The 19454-nt window shown below is 46.8% G+C and overlaps 1 protein-coding gene and 1 long non-coding RNA gene across 2 annotated transcripts in view; one reads left to right on the forward strand and one right to left on the reverse strand.

Moving 5' to 3' along the window:
* LOC135903793 (uncharacterized) overlaps positions 1-2456 on the forward strand; it is a 71575-nt gene extending 69119 nt beyond the window's left edge. Inside the window, exon 3 of the long non-coding RNA XR_010564992.1 lies at positions 2393-2456. This is a non-coding gene — a long non-coding RNA (uncharacterized lncRNA). The remainder of the gene's footprint in view (positions 1-2392) is intronic.
* Positions 2457-11636: 9180 nt separating this feature from the next.
* Positions 11637-14303, reverse strand: LOC135897264 (phosphate-regulating neutral endopeptidase PHEX-like). The gene has a single exon (XM_065425898.1). The coding sequence runs from the start codon at positions 14301-14303 to the stop codon at positions 11637-11639; it is 2667 nt and encodes an 888-aa protein (XP_065281970.1).
* Positions 14304-19454: the final 5151 nt, after the last annotated feature.

Consider the following 19454-nt stretch of genomic DNA (forward strand, 5'->3'; position numbering starts at 1 on the left):
GTCAACGATGACTATATAGGGAATTATCCAACCTCCTTTGCTCCAGCATATATGCTGGGCGAACGCATGTGTGTTCCAGTGTTTTAGGCGTCTGAAAGCGTTCGCAATCAGGGCTGTTAGACTGAGGTGTGCGTAGCGGCGGGTGATAGCAACGCCAAGCCGAATCCTGCGTAGCAATGACGCGTTGCTCCGAGTAATCTTCGAGGGCAAACAGAATTTACCCGTCTGGGTCGATCAGATGTAGTCATCCGTGAATGTCGTCAGCGTGGGCTCTGTATGTATTTGTAAGGTCCTGCATGACTGCCTTGATCACTGAGTCAGTGTCAGGCCGCGAGTAGGCTATCCGCAGCCGTAGATGTCGATTTGTGGTCCAGTTGAAATCCCCTGGTAATGCTAAGTTGCTAAGTAACCTAACGAAACGAGGGTGCATGCAGGCGCACACACGCGCGCGCACGCATTCTATATATATATATATATATATATATATATATATATATATATATATATATATATATATATATATATATATATATATATATATATATATATATATATATATATATATATATAATCCTGGATGGTGGCGCAAAAACATTCGCCATCGTTTATCCCAGTAATGTTGTCCCGGCAATGGCACTTACCTACTAATAAGGCCTGGCCAAGAAGCAGACGACTTTAAAACTATCTTAAAGTGATTTCTTGCGAATTAAATTAACACTTTCAATATTATGAAGGGTAGCCGATAAGTACTGAGCCTTACCGCCCTCTCTCCACCCCAAAAAGAAAAGTTCAGCTAGGAAGCTGAAGCTGCCCCACTAGTCTCCTTATCTCCCCAGGAAGTCAATGCCCTTGCAACATCTGTCCAGCCACTTCTTAAGTCCCCTATAGATAACATAAAAAGATCCAGGTCACGCGAATATGGTGAATGTGGCAATAGTTGAAAAGCTAAGGAAGTCTGTTTTGACGTTGTTACACCTGCATTGTGTGACGAGGCATTGTAATGCAACAGTATCACAGCTTCAGACAGCCTTCCTCGACATTTTTCCTTGGTTTATTGCCTCTATTTCTTCAATAAAGAACATTATTAGTGCTTGAACCCTGTTGGAGGTAGTCCACCAACGGAACTCCTTTCTTATGCAAGAAAACTGTTGCCTGCTCCTGCACCGACCTTTGTTTACAAATCTTCTTTGGACTCGGAAAACCAACGCGTCTCCCTTCCTTAGATTGCTACGTTAGCTCAGATTATAATAGAGGACCAATGTCTCATGACCAGTTGTCCGGGAAATTTACATCTTCTCTTTCTTTTTTTTTATTTGCAAAATGTCCCCGTTCAGCGAGCCGAAGAAGCCGCCAAGGGCCAACAACTCTTGGCCGAAACCTAGGCGGGGTTCAGGCCCCCCGCACCAAATCGCTGGGCACTCAATAAAGTTACCTGAATGAACAAAGATGTTCCAAAAAAGTCACCGATGTCTTCGCACGCTTCCTCTTCGGTTCAGTTGTCAAAAGCTCTGGGATTCCCTTTTCTGCAAGCGTTCTCAATTTCAAGTGTGTTCGTGGATAATGGCAGAAACTCTCTCACGAGATATTCCCAGATATGTAGCAATACCTTTTTATCATGTAAGGCGGTCCTCCATGATCATGTCACGGATGAATTTCGCATTTGCAGACACAGAGACAGAAACAGGCCACCCACAATGTTTCTTACTTTCAGAATCGGAAGGGCCAGTTATAAGATTCAGTTAAACATTTAACGGTAGCACATGAAGGGCCACTGTCGCGCATAGTTGGTCACATTTCATCGTGGAGATAATCGATTTACACTTTTCCCTTGGAGAAACAGATGCATGATTTATGGTTATATGCTATTCCACGCGGAACTATTTTGGAGGTGCTGCCATGTTCGTTTTGGACCTCAAACTTAAAAAGAAAGATAAGCTGAAGAAACAGGAGTAACGCGCATGAGTGATTTGTGGGGTGGACACTTGGGGCCTAAAGAGACAAAGCTCCGGATAAAGTACATTTTCTTCTGGCCAGTAATGGAGAAGGAAATCGCTGGGCATTGTCAGACGTGTCACCAGTGTTAAACGCAATCAGATAGTTGTCGGAGCGACAAAGTCCCCATCACGCCGCTTACGCGACCGGAGCATCCTTTTTAGGTGGACAATTTTATACCACTGAACATAAACCAATTGATCGATACACCCTGCAATGCACCTAGCTCTTTTTTTTCTGAATAAGGCTCAATATATATCGGCAACCCCTCGTGAAGTATGGGCTGCTAGTGAGACATTACAGAAATTGCAAACATTAAAGGAGAGAGTTTACTTTATTTCCCAAAGATAAGAAGGATCGTAACCTAATTATAAAATTGTGAAAAATGATTCTTTACAAGGAGCGAGGGACACCAAGCCTCCGTCTTCAGAGTCATCGTCACCACCTATCTCAGAATCAAGTAGGTAAATATTTTATCCATATTAACGCACGTTTTATTTATTTATTTATTTACTGGCGATCAAACATGGCATGGTAGAGCTATCTATGAGAGAGAGTTGTTCAAGAGAACAGTATTGTTCAAGAGGCACGTATAAACACTTCTTGTGTAAAGAGGCTGTCGCATGTAAATCGAAAGAAGTGAGTAGGGGCATGCGGATATTCAAAACCTTCGAATAACTAATCGAGCATTGTCGTATTTCATTAGGTACTCCTATCGAATAGTCATGCACTATATGTAAATGGGTAAATCCGAATATTTTCCGTATAATTCCCGAATAATCACTTCGTCGATTGTGCATGGCCAAACATAAGAATGAAATGGGTAAATCCGAATATTTTCCGTATAATTCTCGAATATATCACTTTGTCGATTCTACACGGCCAAACTTAAGAATGATACAAAATCCCGTACCTGCCTTCCAATTCACCGCTGACATAACGTACCATAGCACACTGTGTTGCTCCTAGAGCCGGATTTTTTCCGCATGCACCACTATCGCTCGCAGTCAAATATTGTGTGGACATAACATTCGGTAGTGGGTATTGTTTGATGCTATCTACAGATGCGGTACCCGTTTCCTCTCATTGTATTAAATATGAAGACATTTCAATGCGGCATACTTAACACAATAGTAGCCCTTATTTCCGCGAGAATTCGAGCTAATAACTTGTGTTTTTTTTTCGTTCTGCCAATGCCGCAGACGACACGCATTTCCGATTTGGCCACGAAGGTGCACACATATGTTAATTAGCCTCCAAAACTGTCTTTTAGCTTTAAATGATAATGCATGGCCGCTGTGCTCTGAGGAACTTTGAGTTTGCGAACAAACTCCTCACTTGTCCTCTTTGTGCTTTTAATAAAGCATGTGACATAAACTGTCTAATGCTTAATTAGAAAATTGTTTGAGAATAATGGTGCGAAGGCTGTACATCATTCGCAATTGACTATACGAAAAAAAATTATTCAAAATTCGATTAGATCTGCCTCTGGCACTATACGATCCTCATTCGGTGTGGGCTCTAAATCTACTTTCGTACGCCCTATAACACAGGCTTCTCCCCACGACAAGTAGTACTGTGGAGAAGCTAGCTCTGACGAAAGCTTTCTAACAAACTACTCATGCATACACACAAAAAGTGAGAGGTTTGGGCACTTGTCGCAAGCACCATATGCAGAGTGTCTTCACGCGAAAACTAGCGTTTATAATTCCCTCATTTCTCATCTTACCAATCACAGCGCACCCGCATGCCTTTGGAGAAGGGGCAATGAAAATGTTTTCCCGATTAATCAAGAGCTGAAATATTTTACCTCTTTCGCTATGATGATGTGCCTGAGGGTGCTCTATATGATTCCGTTTCGTCTTATTAGTAATTACTACAGCCAGCTTTGCTTGGCTAGGACACTGTAACAGCGATACCTACACGATTAGATTATGCCTAATTATCGTAACAAAGTGTTGTTTTTTTTTCACGTAAAGATTCAAGTTTAAAGAGAATAAACATACCGCATACGTATATACCTGTACGAAAAGAGAGAACTGCTAGCTGATACCTCTGGATATCAAGCATGATACCCGTTCTGCAACTGTCATATACGTTTGAGTCAGACGGCGTGTAGCATATCTAAGCACCCCACGTAAACTAGTAAAGTAAATTTGTCGCGCTTACAACTTGAACGCAGGTCTGCAATAACTAGAAGTTGCATTCGTGCGAAGTTCCGTTAATCACGTTTATTGGTCCTTTGCCCAATTACGAACAATCAAGCAAAAATGTTTTTTATGAACTATACATTTACGTTCCCATGTAGACTGCGACGAAATCACTTACTACTATTCCACAGGCACTGGAACAATTACAACTTTCCCGTGGCTTCATCCAAAATATTAAACAGGTTTTTTGCGTAAGTGCTTATTACGTGGACCAGAAACCTATGCCGGGGATATCTGTAACACAAAGAAACTGTGACATACAAAAGAGGTAACTGGCCCTTTTCGAAAGCCAATGCGACACAAATAAATACGACACAAAGTTCTAGACAGTTAGTGCGCGCTGTAGTTGATACATTGTGTTGCCCTGTCGGGAACCAAACACTTGACACAAGTAAGCTAGTTTTATCGCTCATGTCTCGTCGGCCACTTTTCACTACGTCGATCTTTATGAAATTTAGGTCACAGATCCGCGCCTTGCTTTTTAACGAAACCCTCCGGCGAAAGCAAGCTAAATTCGATCACAGGCACTTTGAAGGATAGCGTTGGGAATAGCGGATGAAGGTAGGCCCGCAGCGCCATACTGAACCACCTGGGTGAGCATCGGAACTACGTTAAGCAATGCTATCCCTTGCATTCATCTAGCGTTTCATGTCGAAACAGCGTTAAAGCTCGATCCAAGTGCGCTTTGTGTACTCCGACCCTGGTTAGCTGGAAGCTCGCACTACGCCACTGCACGCTACTGGGCCGCGTAAGCGACGCGTGAATTCGCTGAACTGCACTTTCCCTTAGCCAAGCGGGAACCTTTGCCCAGGGCAGAATCAGGAGTGTGGCAATACGTTATCCTGCGAGCGAGTGTGGAGGAGCTATTCGTCTTCGGAGCGAAGAGCGATGCTTCCCAACTGATTTGAACCCCGGAGCGCTGGCGTGGCGAAGATTCCATGAACGAGGTGTCTGACACTCTCTTACTGCTCGCTGTCGTCGCGTCGTCTCCTTCAGTCGCCCCTGGGGAGGAGAGGGCGAGTGCGTTGGCCGCGTCGCGTTTCTTTCCTCGGATGCACTACAGAGCATCCTTGTAACCCTGCATAATAGAAACGTCGTGCGTTGACGTCCCGTGGTCTGAGCTTGAAGCTAACAATCTCTCTAGTTAGGCAAGCAAGTATATAGGACAACAGCGAAGCGTTACGCAAGAAGCAAAACATGCAACCTAGGCACACGTTCAACGTTGTCTTACGACGTTGTAATGAAAACGAAAACGACAAGTAATTGTTAAAGAACGCTTTCTTTCTTTCATTCGTTTTTTTTTTCCTTTTCCCTTGGCAAAGTGGCAAAGCGGAACCTGCGGGGAATAAAAAAGCGCGATGAATTTCCGTCCGTTGATAAAGCATCCGGAACACCAAAGGAACTCGAAGGTCGAAACAGCGCGGACAAAAAGAAAAGGTAGGATTTTTTTTTTGTTTACTACGAATGGCGAATCAAGAAACCTTTTTGCTATACGCGTAGATGTAAGAAGAGTTAACCAGTTAGAGGAAGTCCCTGATGCTGGACGCAACGATATTCCTTAGGAAGTACGAAACTTCTTGGGTGACAACAAAATGAATAAATTTGATACAGGAATGTGCGGCTTAGTGAGGCCTATGCGGTGATAAGACGCGAAAAAGCAGTGGCGAATCCCCCAAGGAAATATGACGACGGAAGGATAACTGTTTTATTAATTTCTGAAACTGAGCGTTGGTCTTGGTTGCCCCGTGCAGGGCGGCTCCCGTCACGTACAACAGGTAGTGCTATCTTGGACCAATATTGCGCATTCGCGTTCCACAAAGACGTGACACTACACCGACAGCTACATGTAGTTTGGGGGTAGCCAACCAGTAGCGCGAACAAACGCGTTCCTCCACATCACTGCGCCGTCTGTTCAGCCTCAAGCACAGACTTGAGTTCCCAGAGCAGGCCTTGAAGCTTCTACACCAGCAACAGGTTATTTCTGAAAAGGAATGCCCTTCAAGATAACGTCTCGAAATGGACAATACCCAACCGCGGTCCCTTCACACGGCGCGCAAAGTTTGGTTTGGTGCCGAATGGTATGTCTCAACTCACTACGGGCGACCGGCCATGAATCGGGCAGTAGTATGTAGCTAAGAAAGGCAAGAAAATGTAAGGCCGATTTACGCCCGAGCCGCACCAGCTCAGCAAGCTTCACCGCACGCGTGCGGTAGCTCAAAAAAATTGCACATGCCGTAAACTAATGCACAAATTTCGGTTTACAATGCATGTGCGCACCCACTGCAAACCAATATGTGTACCAGTGTGCCTGTGTGTGACGTGTGTTTGTGTGCCAGTGTGTGTGTCAGTGTGCCAGTGTGTGACGTGCAGTTTTTCGCACGACCGCGCGCGTGCGGCAGGCGGGCGGTGCGCCATACAGCTCGAGCGTAAATCGGCCTATAACGAGAATGTTGTAAATTAAGGAGACGGTATTAAATGAATAATAATCATCAATATCAACTTCAGGGCTATATTATAGAATAGGTGCTGTTAATGTTCTTGCTATATATGGGGAAGGAAAAAAACCAAAAAGAATTAATATGGTAGTCTTTTTGTCTCGCTTACAAAATTAAATATGGACTCACATCCGTTCTTATTGCAGTATCCTAGTGCCGACGCCCCAGGTCATAATAATAACATTGAGAGAAAGGAGCCAAACCAGACCTGTGGGCACAAAAATGAAGCATTGGTATTCGGTAATGCATTCTCGTAAAGGAAACTTCAAATTTTCTGGTGAAGCGCCAACTGCTGTGCCAAGGGAAACTATGATGCCGAAAATCAGTGTCGTTTAATGCAGATGATTCGGCATATTCCCCATAAGCACAATTTGTTTGTTAATCTTGCAGCACTGATGTATGCCGAATGTTATAGGATCCTCAGTACTGGACTCTTAAAGAGGTGCAGCAGCAAGTGCCTCTGCCCCAAGCCCCAAGTTAGCCCCATGTTAGCCCCAAGTGGTACCATAGTGGTAACCATAGTGAATGTTGGGTGATAGATGAATAAGATTCTCGGAGAATGGTAGATGAATTTGGCGCTTATAGAGTATAACAACCGGACAACCGGTCAGATTTACAACTGAAGAAATAGACGTGGGGAGTTTTCGTAGTTGTAGAACGATAACCAGCAAATCTGCCTTCGATTGTGGTGTAAGGTCGGGCAGTCGAAGAAAAAGAATACCAATTTAATGATGGTGACAAAATGCCTACTGGTGCCCTCTTTTCACCGACAGAAGACTCTGTGGCTATTAGTGTACTTATTTTCAAGTGTGCAAGGTGGTCACCTAACAAGCCGGATAAAGCACCTCCACATATGACGACGACGTCGATGATGGTGATGATGATCTCAAAGACATACCCACCAAGAGGGATTGGGCAAAAGTTAGGCGCCGCAGGCAAAACGTATTGTTGAATTTCCAAAGACTTCCAAAGCTCAGTTAATGAACCAAAAAGAAAATAACATTAAGAGTCTGCCCCAGCACGGATGCTGCAAAGGGACAGCAGGAAACGAGGCTTCGTTTTCGTCTGGTCGCACTGTGTGTATATATGTGCAATGTCCAACCGGGCCTTCCATTCCGCCCCCACCCCGCCCCCCAAAGCACACACACGCTTCCGCCGTGGCAAGTGAATTGATGATGACATTTTAGCTCCCACGCAGGTTGCAGATGACACCTGAAAGAAAAGTTGCGCCCTATACATTTGGCTGATCTCTAAATACTGAAAATGCTTCTCTACGCCAAGCCTCACAAGCTACCCTCGTCGCCCTTCTGGCCACTCTGCGAGCACAACCAAAGCTGCTGTAAAGGGTCAGACACCCACGCGCCCCGGCGCCGTCAACACATATTTCGCAGAATACGAAGGTGAAGACGTCGCCGTCTGTGGGAGCCGCAGTCAGAACTGCCCCACTGTAGCCAATAAGTTCTCTATCTCCTGTGGTGCCGGGGAAGTAAAAAAATTCATGAGCCACTCCAATCTGTGAAGGTGGATGACCAGCGAAGCTGTTTGGCGCACGACGCAGCGGTGACACAGAATTTTGAACAAAGGTAGGAACATATTTATTGTCCTGATATGTGGTCATCGTGACGATAAAGGTACGAACACACATTCGCGTACCACCATAAACCCCGTACCTCGTACCCCCGCAATTGCGGCCTCCCCATTACGACGACAGAAGAGAAGTGAAATTCTACGATGGGATGATGAGCGGCAACGGAGCCAGCTGTGGAAGAAGACGACGACGACGACGACGACGAACGCGTGAGCAGTGGCACGAGCGCCTTCGCGCAATTGCGCCAAGAAGCGCCAACGAGCCAATTCTGTGGAAGAAGACGGCGACGCTCGAGCCATTGCTGATGATGATAGTTTCGGTCCCAGGTGTGACAAGCGACTGCAAAAACATGGATATGTGCCGTTGAGCTTGGACCCTTTCTGCACTATCACCAGGATCGGCCCCATGATGATAGCTTCTGCACACAGACGCCACGAAACCCCGGACCTTAGCCCTATACAGTTTCGTTGTAATATAACGGCAGAACAATCTGGTCTGGAAGTGGAACTGATGAGAAAATCGTTCGCATATTACATGAGTCCTGCGGGAAAGAAGTGCGAAGATGCAAGTTTTAGCTAACACCGCGACGACGTCAGGCTATAGACAGATATTATGAATTTGACGTCAACCAACTGGCAGACCCGACACGGCCTACTGAGATAACTCAAGGAACATAAAGCGTTAAGCGAGCTTATTAGCCAAGGCCGCCTTTGTCGTTTCTCCAGCGCGATCGAAAAGCGAGGAGAGGCTTCAAGCACTTGGCAGCGACGTGCCGCCGCACAAAATGGGCGGATTGCGTGCACTGCCAATAGTAGGAATCTACGGATAGACGCCTTCATTCAGCCAGCAGTGTGTGCGTCTAGTGCGTGTGAGTGAGTGAGTGAGTGAGTGAGTGAGTGAGTGAGTGAGTGAGTGAGTGAGTGAGTGAGTGAGTGAGTGAGTGAGTGAGTGAGTGAGTGAGTGAGTGAGTGAGTGAGTGAGTGAGTGAGTGAGTGAGTGAGTGAGTGAGTGAGTGAGTGAGTGAGTGAGTGAGTGAGTGAGTGAGTGAGCTAAAGCTTATTGTTATTCTTTGCACGTACAAAAATGGACATATTTATTGACTCGTTAAGTGTTATCTTCCGTTCGTTTCTATTGCATGCATGACTGGTTATCCGCGTGTTCTTCTTCCTTTTTTCTTTTTTTTTTCTTTAAGTATCATGTTAGTTAACTGTCATGTTGAAACGTGCATTTGTATTTCTAGACTCGGCGTCCTTTTTATATTACTCTCATTAGACTTTTTTTTTGTTTAGCTCTGCTGCCTCCATGTTCTTTAACCATATTTTATACTTAAATCCTGCCTACTGATATACATGAATATTTACTGTATTGCCCAGCTGCCACGCTCTAGAATAAGAGTAGCAGTATTGCTAATAAATAAAAATAAATAAAATAAATATTTTATGGAACATCAGAAGGCCCCAAAGTAGAAACAGTCAGGCAGACTTCTTGTTATTTATCGCATACAAGCAGCAAGCAGTAACGTTACGAACATGGAATGACAAAAAATGCAACCTAGATGCAAAAAAAGAAGGAAGAAGATATCAAATAAGTGTTAAATACAGCGATATGAATAGTACGTTATACTGTCACAGAAACAATATAACAATCAATACTAAGAACACAAAGAACAAAGAACAAAAGAAAACTTACATTGTGCTACACATTCACAACAGCAAAAAGATTTAGTGTGAATCATACATAACAAATGTAAACATGGGATACTGAATTTGCAGTAAAGGTGTCGTCCGCTGAGCGGTGGCTTTGCTGCGGTCGCCACTGGAGCTTTTGTTTTCTCCGTGGCTCGTAGTCGAATGCGGTAACGTTTCTAGACCGCTTACAGGATGTGACATGTGAAACTGCTACCACATTGTTTCTTTTTTTTTTCATTTTTACAGGACTAAAACGCCTAATTACAGGCTCAAATGGGAGCGTTGCCCTTTTAAATTATTTCACATTCACTGTACAAAATGTTCGATAAGAAACGGGATGTAGAGTGGCAAGAGAAAAGGAAAAGCGGAGGGGAGGGGGGGAGGGGGGGAGGGGGTTGACACACCAAACAGCCGCACCAGATACCGGGAAGCCGAGTGACGCCACTGGACAGATGCATCATCGAAGTTTTGTTACCTCCCTTCACTTGGACAGCAGCCGCATGAGCTTTAAATTTTAAACTTGGCGGGTTTGCCAGAGGGTAACCAATGTGGCGGCATCTAGATACAGCACGAAGAACTATAAGCACACACAAGTGGCGGGAGTATTCGAAAGCAAGGTGCAGCTGGGAAGTTTATTCATGTATGCACGGGAACGCACTTCGAGCGACCTTATAGATACCGTTAGCTCACGAGATACTCAAGCCGGGTACCTTAGCAGTGCAGCTCAGTTGGCTCGACGCAGATTACCAGGCTTTTGTCTCTTTCTTTGAGAGCTGGATACAACGCGCCATGTACGACCGCCCAACAAGCACATTTTGATTGCGGTGTTCAACTTCGCAGAGCAGGCACTCGAGTTATGAGAAACGCCGAAGTGGGGTGCTCGGGACAAATCTTGGACACCAGCGTTGTCTAAAGTGCACCAAACGATCGGTATAAAAGCAAGCAGCTACCGCTCAATAACTATCTCACCGAAATTACCACACTGCAGCATGTCAGAGTACTAGTACTTGCCACGGCCTATTTGCGTTTTACATCGCTTTTCCACACCTTTAGTTTTCGCTGCTCAAATCAACGGGAATCGCTCGCTTTGAAAAGTTAAGATCTATAGTTTACTTGTCACCATCCCTACGTACGAGTTAAGACACAGAGGGCACTTATCGCTTTTATGCCCTATCCATCTATCTATCTATCTATCTATCTATCTATCTATCTATCTATCTATCTATCTATCTATCTATCTATCTATCTATCTATCTATCTATCTATCTATCTATCTATCTATCTATCTATCTATCTATCTATCTATCTATCTATCTATCTATCTATCTATCTATTGTCTGTCTGTCTGTCTGTCTGTCTGTCTGTCTGTCTGTCTGTCTGTCTGTCTGTCTGTCTATCTATCTATCTATCTATCTATCTATCTATCTATCTATCTATCTATCTATCTATCTATCTATCTATCTATCTATCTATCAAGCAAGGCTGTCTCATATAGAGGTTCTTTTCTCTTCTTTTTTCTTCGTTTTTTCGAATACGCAGATATGAAAAAACGTTTTCGACAGCTGACAAGTTTACGACATCACAGAATATGCCAAGGCTCAAGAAAAAGATTAGTGACATAACAACCCGTAGACTTTCATCAGGTAACATAGTATGCGTACAGTCATATGCTACAATGACCAGCTTGATTCATCGAGGAGCCCAAGGGGCAGTTTAAGGCCGCGTGAAAGTCCCGGTAGCTGCGAAGAACGACGTTCCACGTTGCACCGGCCTTAGTTGCCAGCTGGCGGTCACCGGTTCTTTCACAAGCCTGCATGACTAGAAATACGAAAAATAGTTGATCATTGGTCAGATATCTGCCATTGGGAAGCCGCAGGTCCCATGCTTTTCTAGAGCTCGCGGTAGCTGTTCGGAAGGTGTTGAAAGCGAACTTCATGGCCAGGGCGTCCGTCAGCTTCGGAAAACCCAGCGGGCGCAGCGGAACCTCATCCGGCGATCCACCGAAGCAGCGCTCGGCGTCTTCAAATCTGCGTCGCGTCTCGAGGTCCAGCCACGACTCGTCAGCAGACGTCGAATTCGCATCGGCGAACAGCATGTCCAGGATACACTTGACCACGCGGTACGCAGCCCGAGGAACTTGAGCATAGTCGCCCGCAGCGTCCACTCCGGCCGTGATGTTGAACACCAGCAGGGGCACGAAGACGGTACGCACGCTGCCGTCGTAGTAGCAGTTCGTGCTGAAGGCAGAGTGGCTCCACTGCTCCGAAAAGTCGCGCGATGCGGTATGCGCGAAAACACGCTCGAAGGTTGCCACGTAGGATCCAAAGGCTGTGTCCGTCGGCTTTATGGTGGGCAGGCTTTGGTAGTAGGATCTCAGAAGTACGTCGTCGTGAATCCACGGTGGAGCCAGCACCTTGAAACGGGTCTTGACGAACATTTTCTGGATGGCAGCTTTCGAGAAGGCGTTGAAGAGCGGCGACGTCTTCACGCCGTGAAGGAGCTCTCTCGCAGCACTGCTGACCGCGTCGGGGAACTTGAGGGGCGATGCGTGAGCGCTGAGGTTAGTCAGGAACGACACGTAGGCGAGGGGAAACAAGGTCTTCTCAACAACGCGAAGGCAGAGCTTCCACCGCGGAAGCGAATGTTGATACTTACCGTGGACAAGCGTGCCGTAGAAGTCTGTCAGGTCGTTTTGCGGTATGAACGGTGACGTCTGGATCATCAACCTGAGCGAGATGTAATTGAAAACGGTGTGCAGTTCCGCGTTTTCGACGAGCTTGACAATTTCGTAGACGAGGTGCGGCGCCTGGATCAAGACATCTGCTCGTACTCGCGGAGCGAGAGATTCCCTACTTCGGAGTACTTCGGTAACAAATGTGAAGAGGTGCGATGACGTGTTAGCTCTGGCAATTTTATAGGACTGTCTTTCGCGAGACTTTGATTCGCAAAGCTTTTCGAGATTGCCCGCGAACTTGACAATGTCCAAGGTATAAGGCGCAGGAATAAATTCCTTTCGCAGCGCCTTGGCGGCTGAGAACACAGCGTCTGTATAGAGACGCACGGCCTCGTTGACATCGATGTTCCTGTTGTCGGTGAGCATTTCGGGCGGCGCGATCAGTACAATGTCATCGTTCGGAACGCGCGGATTTGCGGCGATGCCAACGCTGAGCAACGCGGAGGTGCCAGTTCTTCGAAGCACGTGACCAGCTGTCTTCCACGCGGATAACGAAAGTCGTGTAGGCGGTGTCATAGGAAAGGTCACCATTGAAGCTTCGGACATAAACGCCAGCAGCGGGTCCCAACCGTCCAACTGAATATGCTCGACGTCCATGCACTTGTCCATTAGATCACGGAGAGGCTGGAGTACGCTCGAGCCTTGACTCCGGTCTTCGAGAATGGCGTACATTTTTCCTTCGGCATTCGCAACGTAATCGTCGTCCGCTGAAACGGAACCGGCCAGCGGCGTCGCGGCGAACTGATTTCTCCACTGGCGACAAACGAACATGTAGAAATTGTCGCAAGGCCATACGACGTTCCAAGAGAGCAGCTGGTCCAGGAACACGGCGTCTCTGAGACAAGCGTCCGAAAAGCACGCCCGCGAAGCCTTGAAGGGCGCTCCGACGTCGCGGATGGAGGTGAACAGGTACAGGAGGATGGCAAGAACCGAAGTCACGGCAGCAACGAACATCGCAGCGGCAAGCACGTCCCCCCTGCAGGTGCGCCCGGTTGAACGAACGATGTCGGTACTGTCAGCGAGGCTCGTGGAGCGCACCTCCTGTGGCGAGCTGTGGGTCGCCCTCGGCAGGTCTAATGTGGGACGAATTTTGGTTCGTCTGCCCGTTAAAGACATTCGTCTCCTACCGAAGGGTTCTGGCATGTCATCCCTGGAGAGCTGACTGGGCTTGTGGCGTCGAATCTTCAGAGCCACAATTGTGAGTTCTTCTGGACAGCCAGGACGTACTCGAGGCGTTTCGGCTTCACGGGTCCCTCGTCCACGTCTCAACGTGTCCCTGTGAACGACAGTACGAGTTGCCTTGTGCTCCACGGCTTCTGCCCGTACAGACTCCTTGTATGAGGTAGCAGAAAGCCCGGTGTCTGGCGATGCCTCGGCCTCGCGCGGTAGTTCTAGCAGCGATCGCCCTTCACTGGTGGTCTCAAAGACAAGATGCTGTGGGTCGCTCGAAGTATAGGCGTGTTCCTCGCAAGACTCGAAAGGAGTGGCCTCTGTCGACGACGACGCTTTTGTACGCTCCGCGTCGCCCCTGCTGACGAACCTGCAGCGAAATGGTTGTCCGTGACGTTCTCGTAGCGAGAATCCTTCGAGTCCCATATCCGTGAGGGAGCCGAGTGACGTCGTCGAAATATCGCTTTCTGTTTTCTCGCGAGGATTGTGCCTTCGCTCATCAGCATGCATGGTTCTTCTTCTTCTTCTTCTTCTACTCCAAACGAGGCAGGTATAGATAGGTGGTCGGTAAAGAGTGGTGGTTAATGAAACAGGCCAAACTGACACGGCGCAGCAGCGCAGGCAGGGTAAGTCACGCTAATGAATATGCAAAGCATGTGGACAGTGAGAATGAAAGGTGACGGATTAAAATGGCAGGCTATTTGCCAGGTTGTTGTCGTTGTTGTTGCGTATATAATAGAAATGACACGGACCCAGCAGGGAGAATAGGTCACGGTTCGCCAGTAAAACATCAGAAAAAGATGTTAGGATTACGAACTTATAGTAATTATTACCAACGTATATAAAAACAACCTAAAGCTATGGAAAAGCGATAAGGTCAGGTACACGATAATGCTGACCTCCCCTTTCGCCGCGAATAGCGCACATCCTTGCGTTGCCGAGTCCTTTCATTCAACTTTTACCCACGCAGATCTGGCCTTGCCCTGTCCTCTTTGCCAACCCTCTAATGACAGTGAATTTCGAAAACATTTCGAAAGTTTGACCTGAACGTGACTTTTCTGGTAATACTCTGTCGTAACCGCTCTGGGTACTGCCACATTTGTGAAGTAATTTTCGATTTCCTGGGCCAGACAGGAACAGCATGCTAGATTTTTTTCTCCCTCCAATTCTCCTTTTTCTTTAAAGTAATATTTCCTTAGTTATTGTTCACTGCACATCTGCATCGTGTAACCATTCACTACAAATCTTTCTTATATTTTTGTTTCTCGTAGAACATTTGGGTATCATTTTTGTTCTCATCACTGAGTAATTTCGTAGAAAGGAAGGCCAGCAGCCTGGACACCTCTGAGGGTAGTAAAGATGGTAGCGCTGTTCAGCATGCCAACTACATGGCAAGACAGAAGCAGCAGAAGCAGCATCGTCCACCCAACCACGCTCGGTAAAGTTCGGGAACGTGTGCAAGGAAAGCTGCGCTTTAATACAGAAGGAGCGTGAGCTATTTATAGTGAACCATATACGAGCATGAAAGTAAAATGCAATAAAAAACCGTTTTTGTGAAAACATTCAGGCGCAACTGAGGGTGAAACAGAAGGAAAGGCACCAACTGCACGTAAGCCACATGGCTTACTGTGGCGTACTAGCTATTTCAAGAATTGGGGGTGGAGACAAATCACCGATCTGTCTGTCTGTCTCTCTCTCTCTATATATATATATATATATATTGCGTATTACTAGTACAGCAAGTGAAATAGCCTGAAAATGCTTCTGTCATTTATATTTAACAGACAGGGACCCATCTATCAATCACACAAGGTGAACCATGGGGGCCCGAAAAACGAACTGAATTTGCATTTATCTCTTGCAACTGTATAAAATCTCAAGCTGACACAGGGACAAAACGCAATGAGTGCCCCACAGAGTGGTCCCGCCCGGATCCCGCCCAGTAGACGCATTACGGCGCACATAAAAAATGCACATTTGCTGCAAAGAATATGAATAATTCAACAAAAAATTGTACTTGCTGTTTAAGTCCACAGCATAAATGAATACTTGGTTTAGGTAATAGTATTGTCAAGGTTATACGCAACGACGTACAATCAACATAAATTACTTGCAATATAAAAAAAAAGAACTGACTCGCCATCCCGGCTCTGCGACTAAGGATGTCCAGCGAAACTACTGAAAACCATCACTACAACTGCTGAGGGGGGTATGCAACGCTTTTTTGTTTTATAACGCAACCCCCAATCCATTTCCCCCACATTTGATATTTGTTGAGTTCACACTTCTTCCAGGGCAACCGGATAAACTCTTTGTTCGCAAAACACATTCATAAAGCTCCGGATAGCTTACATGCGTAATTTACTACAAATACCATAATTATTCCCCTATCTTTGAAGTTAACCTACATATTGCCCCTAACGTGACCTTAATTTTTGCCAAATATAAACAAAATGGTTTGTTTAGCTCACCGAGGGCCTCGCTGAAACTAAGACGGAATGCGTTATGACGCCTGAAAGTCGGCTAAGAAAAATTCATGAGCCATTCCACTCTGTGAAGGTGGATGACCAGCGAAGCTGTGTAGCGCACGACACACAGGTGACCCATAATATTGAACGAAGGTACGAACATATTTACTGTCCTAATCTGTGGTCATCGTGGCGATATAGGTACGCACACATTCGCGTATCACCTCTGTTATTAAATGCGTCCGTCATGTAGGACAATGAATGGCTCATACACCCGTAAACGCGGCTTCCCCATTACGACGATAGAAGTGAAACTCTACGCTGGAATGATGAGCGGCAACGGAGCCAGCTGTGGAATGAATGTAACCACGTTTATTCCACATTAATATGCGCCAAAGACGCTGCGGTGGAAAGGGGAGGGGTGTTATGGCAAAAGGGTAAGGGTAAGGCTGCCTCCGTTTTATTAACGAACGTCCTGGAGGCAGCTAAGTGGGGGCCGCATGACGCTTGTGGCTGTCGCGGAGCCGATCGCCGACGGGTGGTGCCGCAGGGTCCTGGAGGAACAGCAGCAGTGCTCGCCAGAGCTCGATGGCATGGTCCGGAGACGTGGTATCCGGGCAAGCCCAAGTCCGGAGAGAAGAAGGCGCGAGTAGTGGCACTAGCGCGTTTGTGCGGTTGGCGCCGAGAATTCTTACGGTGGAGCTGTTAGAAGCATGAAACTCTACGTAGAAGCTCGCTGGGTTTCTCTTGACGTGTGCAACTTAGCCGAGCTGGGGAAGAGAGCCGAGAGCATCGCGCAGCATAGAGAGGCGGAGAGAGTGGCTGGAGCCTAGCGGGGTGAAGGAGCGGTGCTCGCGAGCGAAGAACGCGGCCCGGTTGCGCGCCCTCTCCTGTGGCGCGCGAGGCAGGGTTGTCAGGCGAGGGATGATGGGCGCTCCGGCGGCTGCTAGAGTGCCTCGATGACCTCCTCGCCCGCCGCTCCGTACAAAGTGGAGACAACGGCGGCGCCTACTACGGCGTTGGCCATGCGAATAACGGACGCCATAGTGAACGCCTTTGGCGGACGCCGATGGGACGCATCGCCGGCGTTCGTGTGCGGTTTGGCTCGGCATTTACCGGCCTTCCCCCAGCTCCACTGGTCTTGGTGCTTGCGATAGCAGAGTCACGCATAATGTTTAGCAGTCCTTTTTCAAAAAGTTGTACAAAACACTTTTTTTCAAGAACATCTGTTCTTACCCTTGTGCCTGGGACCTATTTGGGTCCCACGTGTGACAAAGGTAGTTCAAGGGAGCGTTACAGGTCCCCGAGCCCACAGGCGTGTGTGCCATTGAGCTTGGACCCTTTCTGCACTATCACCAAGATTGCCCCACATTATGATTTGTTTTTGTCAAAATCTCGGAGGGACAAATTTTTTCCAGATCCTAGCCACAGACAGCTTCGCTGTAAAACAATGGCTCACTAATTTGCAACACTTCTAACTGGGCCAGAGGAACGTAAAAAATTTGTGACACACTGCAGTTACCATGTCCCCCCTCGCCTTTCCCCAATATATAAACCTGTTGTAAACTGTAGCTATGATGGGACACTGGGAAGCATAGCTGACAGCGGCCATAACACGCACTCTAACACTTGAATAAGATTTTTTTTACAAAGGCTGTGTTTGATCCAACCGCATCTAACTTCGCTCAGAGAGTTTCCATAGTGTACCACAAATTTTCGCTAAATTTAGTCTTGGCGGCTTTTATGTTTCTGCCAGGGCAGCAGGCTCAATTCTTCCCCGCTTGTTAGACACACTCAAACACTCTGGACTGCTTGCATACGTAATTTATTGCGAAGCCTTAATTATATCAGGCGAATCATATTTTTCAATAATCCCTTTAGAGCATGTGTCGTAATGGCATAATTGGAGGCTGTCAACGTGCAGGACCTATTCAATCGGAACCAATTTTGTAACTATAGCACCAATTTCGCAATACAGTAATTCCTCGTTGTAACGAAATCGCTTTACTCGAAATACCACTTTATTCGAAATTTCTTCCGGTCCCGACCCAAACGCGTGAATTTGAAGCCCCGTTACTTGAAGCGCTCGCCACCCGCTTAGAGCGAAGTGGCGAGCAGAGGCATCGCCGCCGTCGAGCGGCGGCGACCCTTTAGGGCATGCAGTGTCAAATTAATACCGACGACGAATTAGTCTCATGCAGGCACAGAACAGGCCACAAAAGTACCAAATCCATGACCAGCAACCGCCTAGTAACGGGTACCAAGCGAATGCCGAGTGCTCCCAGGTGTTTACTGCGGAGTGAACCGAAGCTGTCAAAGTCCATGGTGCAGCACGCCCGAACCATCAATCTCAGTCGCAGTCGCATCGCTGGTGTCCCCCGTGATAGAATCCACATGAAAATAAAGTTTTCCTGACGCTTTGCGATACCAGAAAAGCGCGGTCTCTTAGATGCCAAAAAGTGGCCAAACAACCACGGACAGACTTGCGCCGTAAGATTCCATGGGGTGCGCTCGATGAGCAAAGTTTGACCACTCGAGCCTATCTGGTGCTCAAACGTGCCGAAAAGCACAAAAGAAGTGTCCCTCCGAGTATAAGTGTCATGTTTGACGCGAGGAACTACGTTAACAAGTCGAGAAGACGACTTCGGGGAAGCCGGTCTAGAAATTCGCTCGCCATAATCGGCCTGCAGCGCAATAAAGCACCGCCCCTAGCTTAGTTGCACTTTTGACGGTGCAAATCGACCAATAACTTGCCGAAAACACGAAAAATTCGAGCATTGTCAGCGGCGAGTCGGGCTGTCAACATGGCGGGCCAATGCAAGTTGGTGTTTCTCCGGTAATTTTGTCGAGCCGGTCATGCTCGATTCGCGCCATCCGACTTTGGACAAATTGTCTAAATTCATGGTAGGGTCATTGAATTTTGTTTCAATGACCGTTGAAAAATTCATTTCAATTTGAACTTAATTTCAATTTCAGTGATGGGTCAAGGCTATATAAGCGACAGTTAGAATTCTGTAGTGTATGCCAGTAACTGAACGTGATGGTATGAGCGAGACTGCGAAGCTATCTTGCAGCGTCTACTCTTGATAAAGGTTTAAAGAGTGTCGGC

The sequence above is a fragment of the Dermacentor albipictus genome, chromosome 1 (assembly GCF_038994185.2).
Source record: "Dermacentor albipictus isolate Rhodes 1998 colony chromosome 1, USDA_Dalb.pri_finalv2, whole genome shotgun sequence".
Lineage (NCBI taxonomy): Eukaryota > Metazoa > Arthropoda > Arachnida > Ixodida > Ixodidae > Dermacentor > Dermacentor albipictus.

Bases quoted from the DNA above. Each gene is read 5' to 3' on its own strand.
- LOC135897264 (XM_065425898.1), bottom strand. From the start codon at position 14,303: ATGGGACTCGAAGGATTCTCGCTACGAGAACGTCACGGACAACCATTT.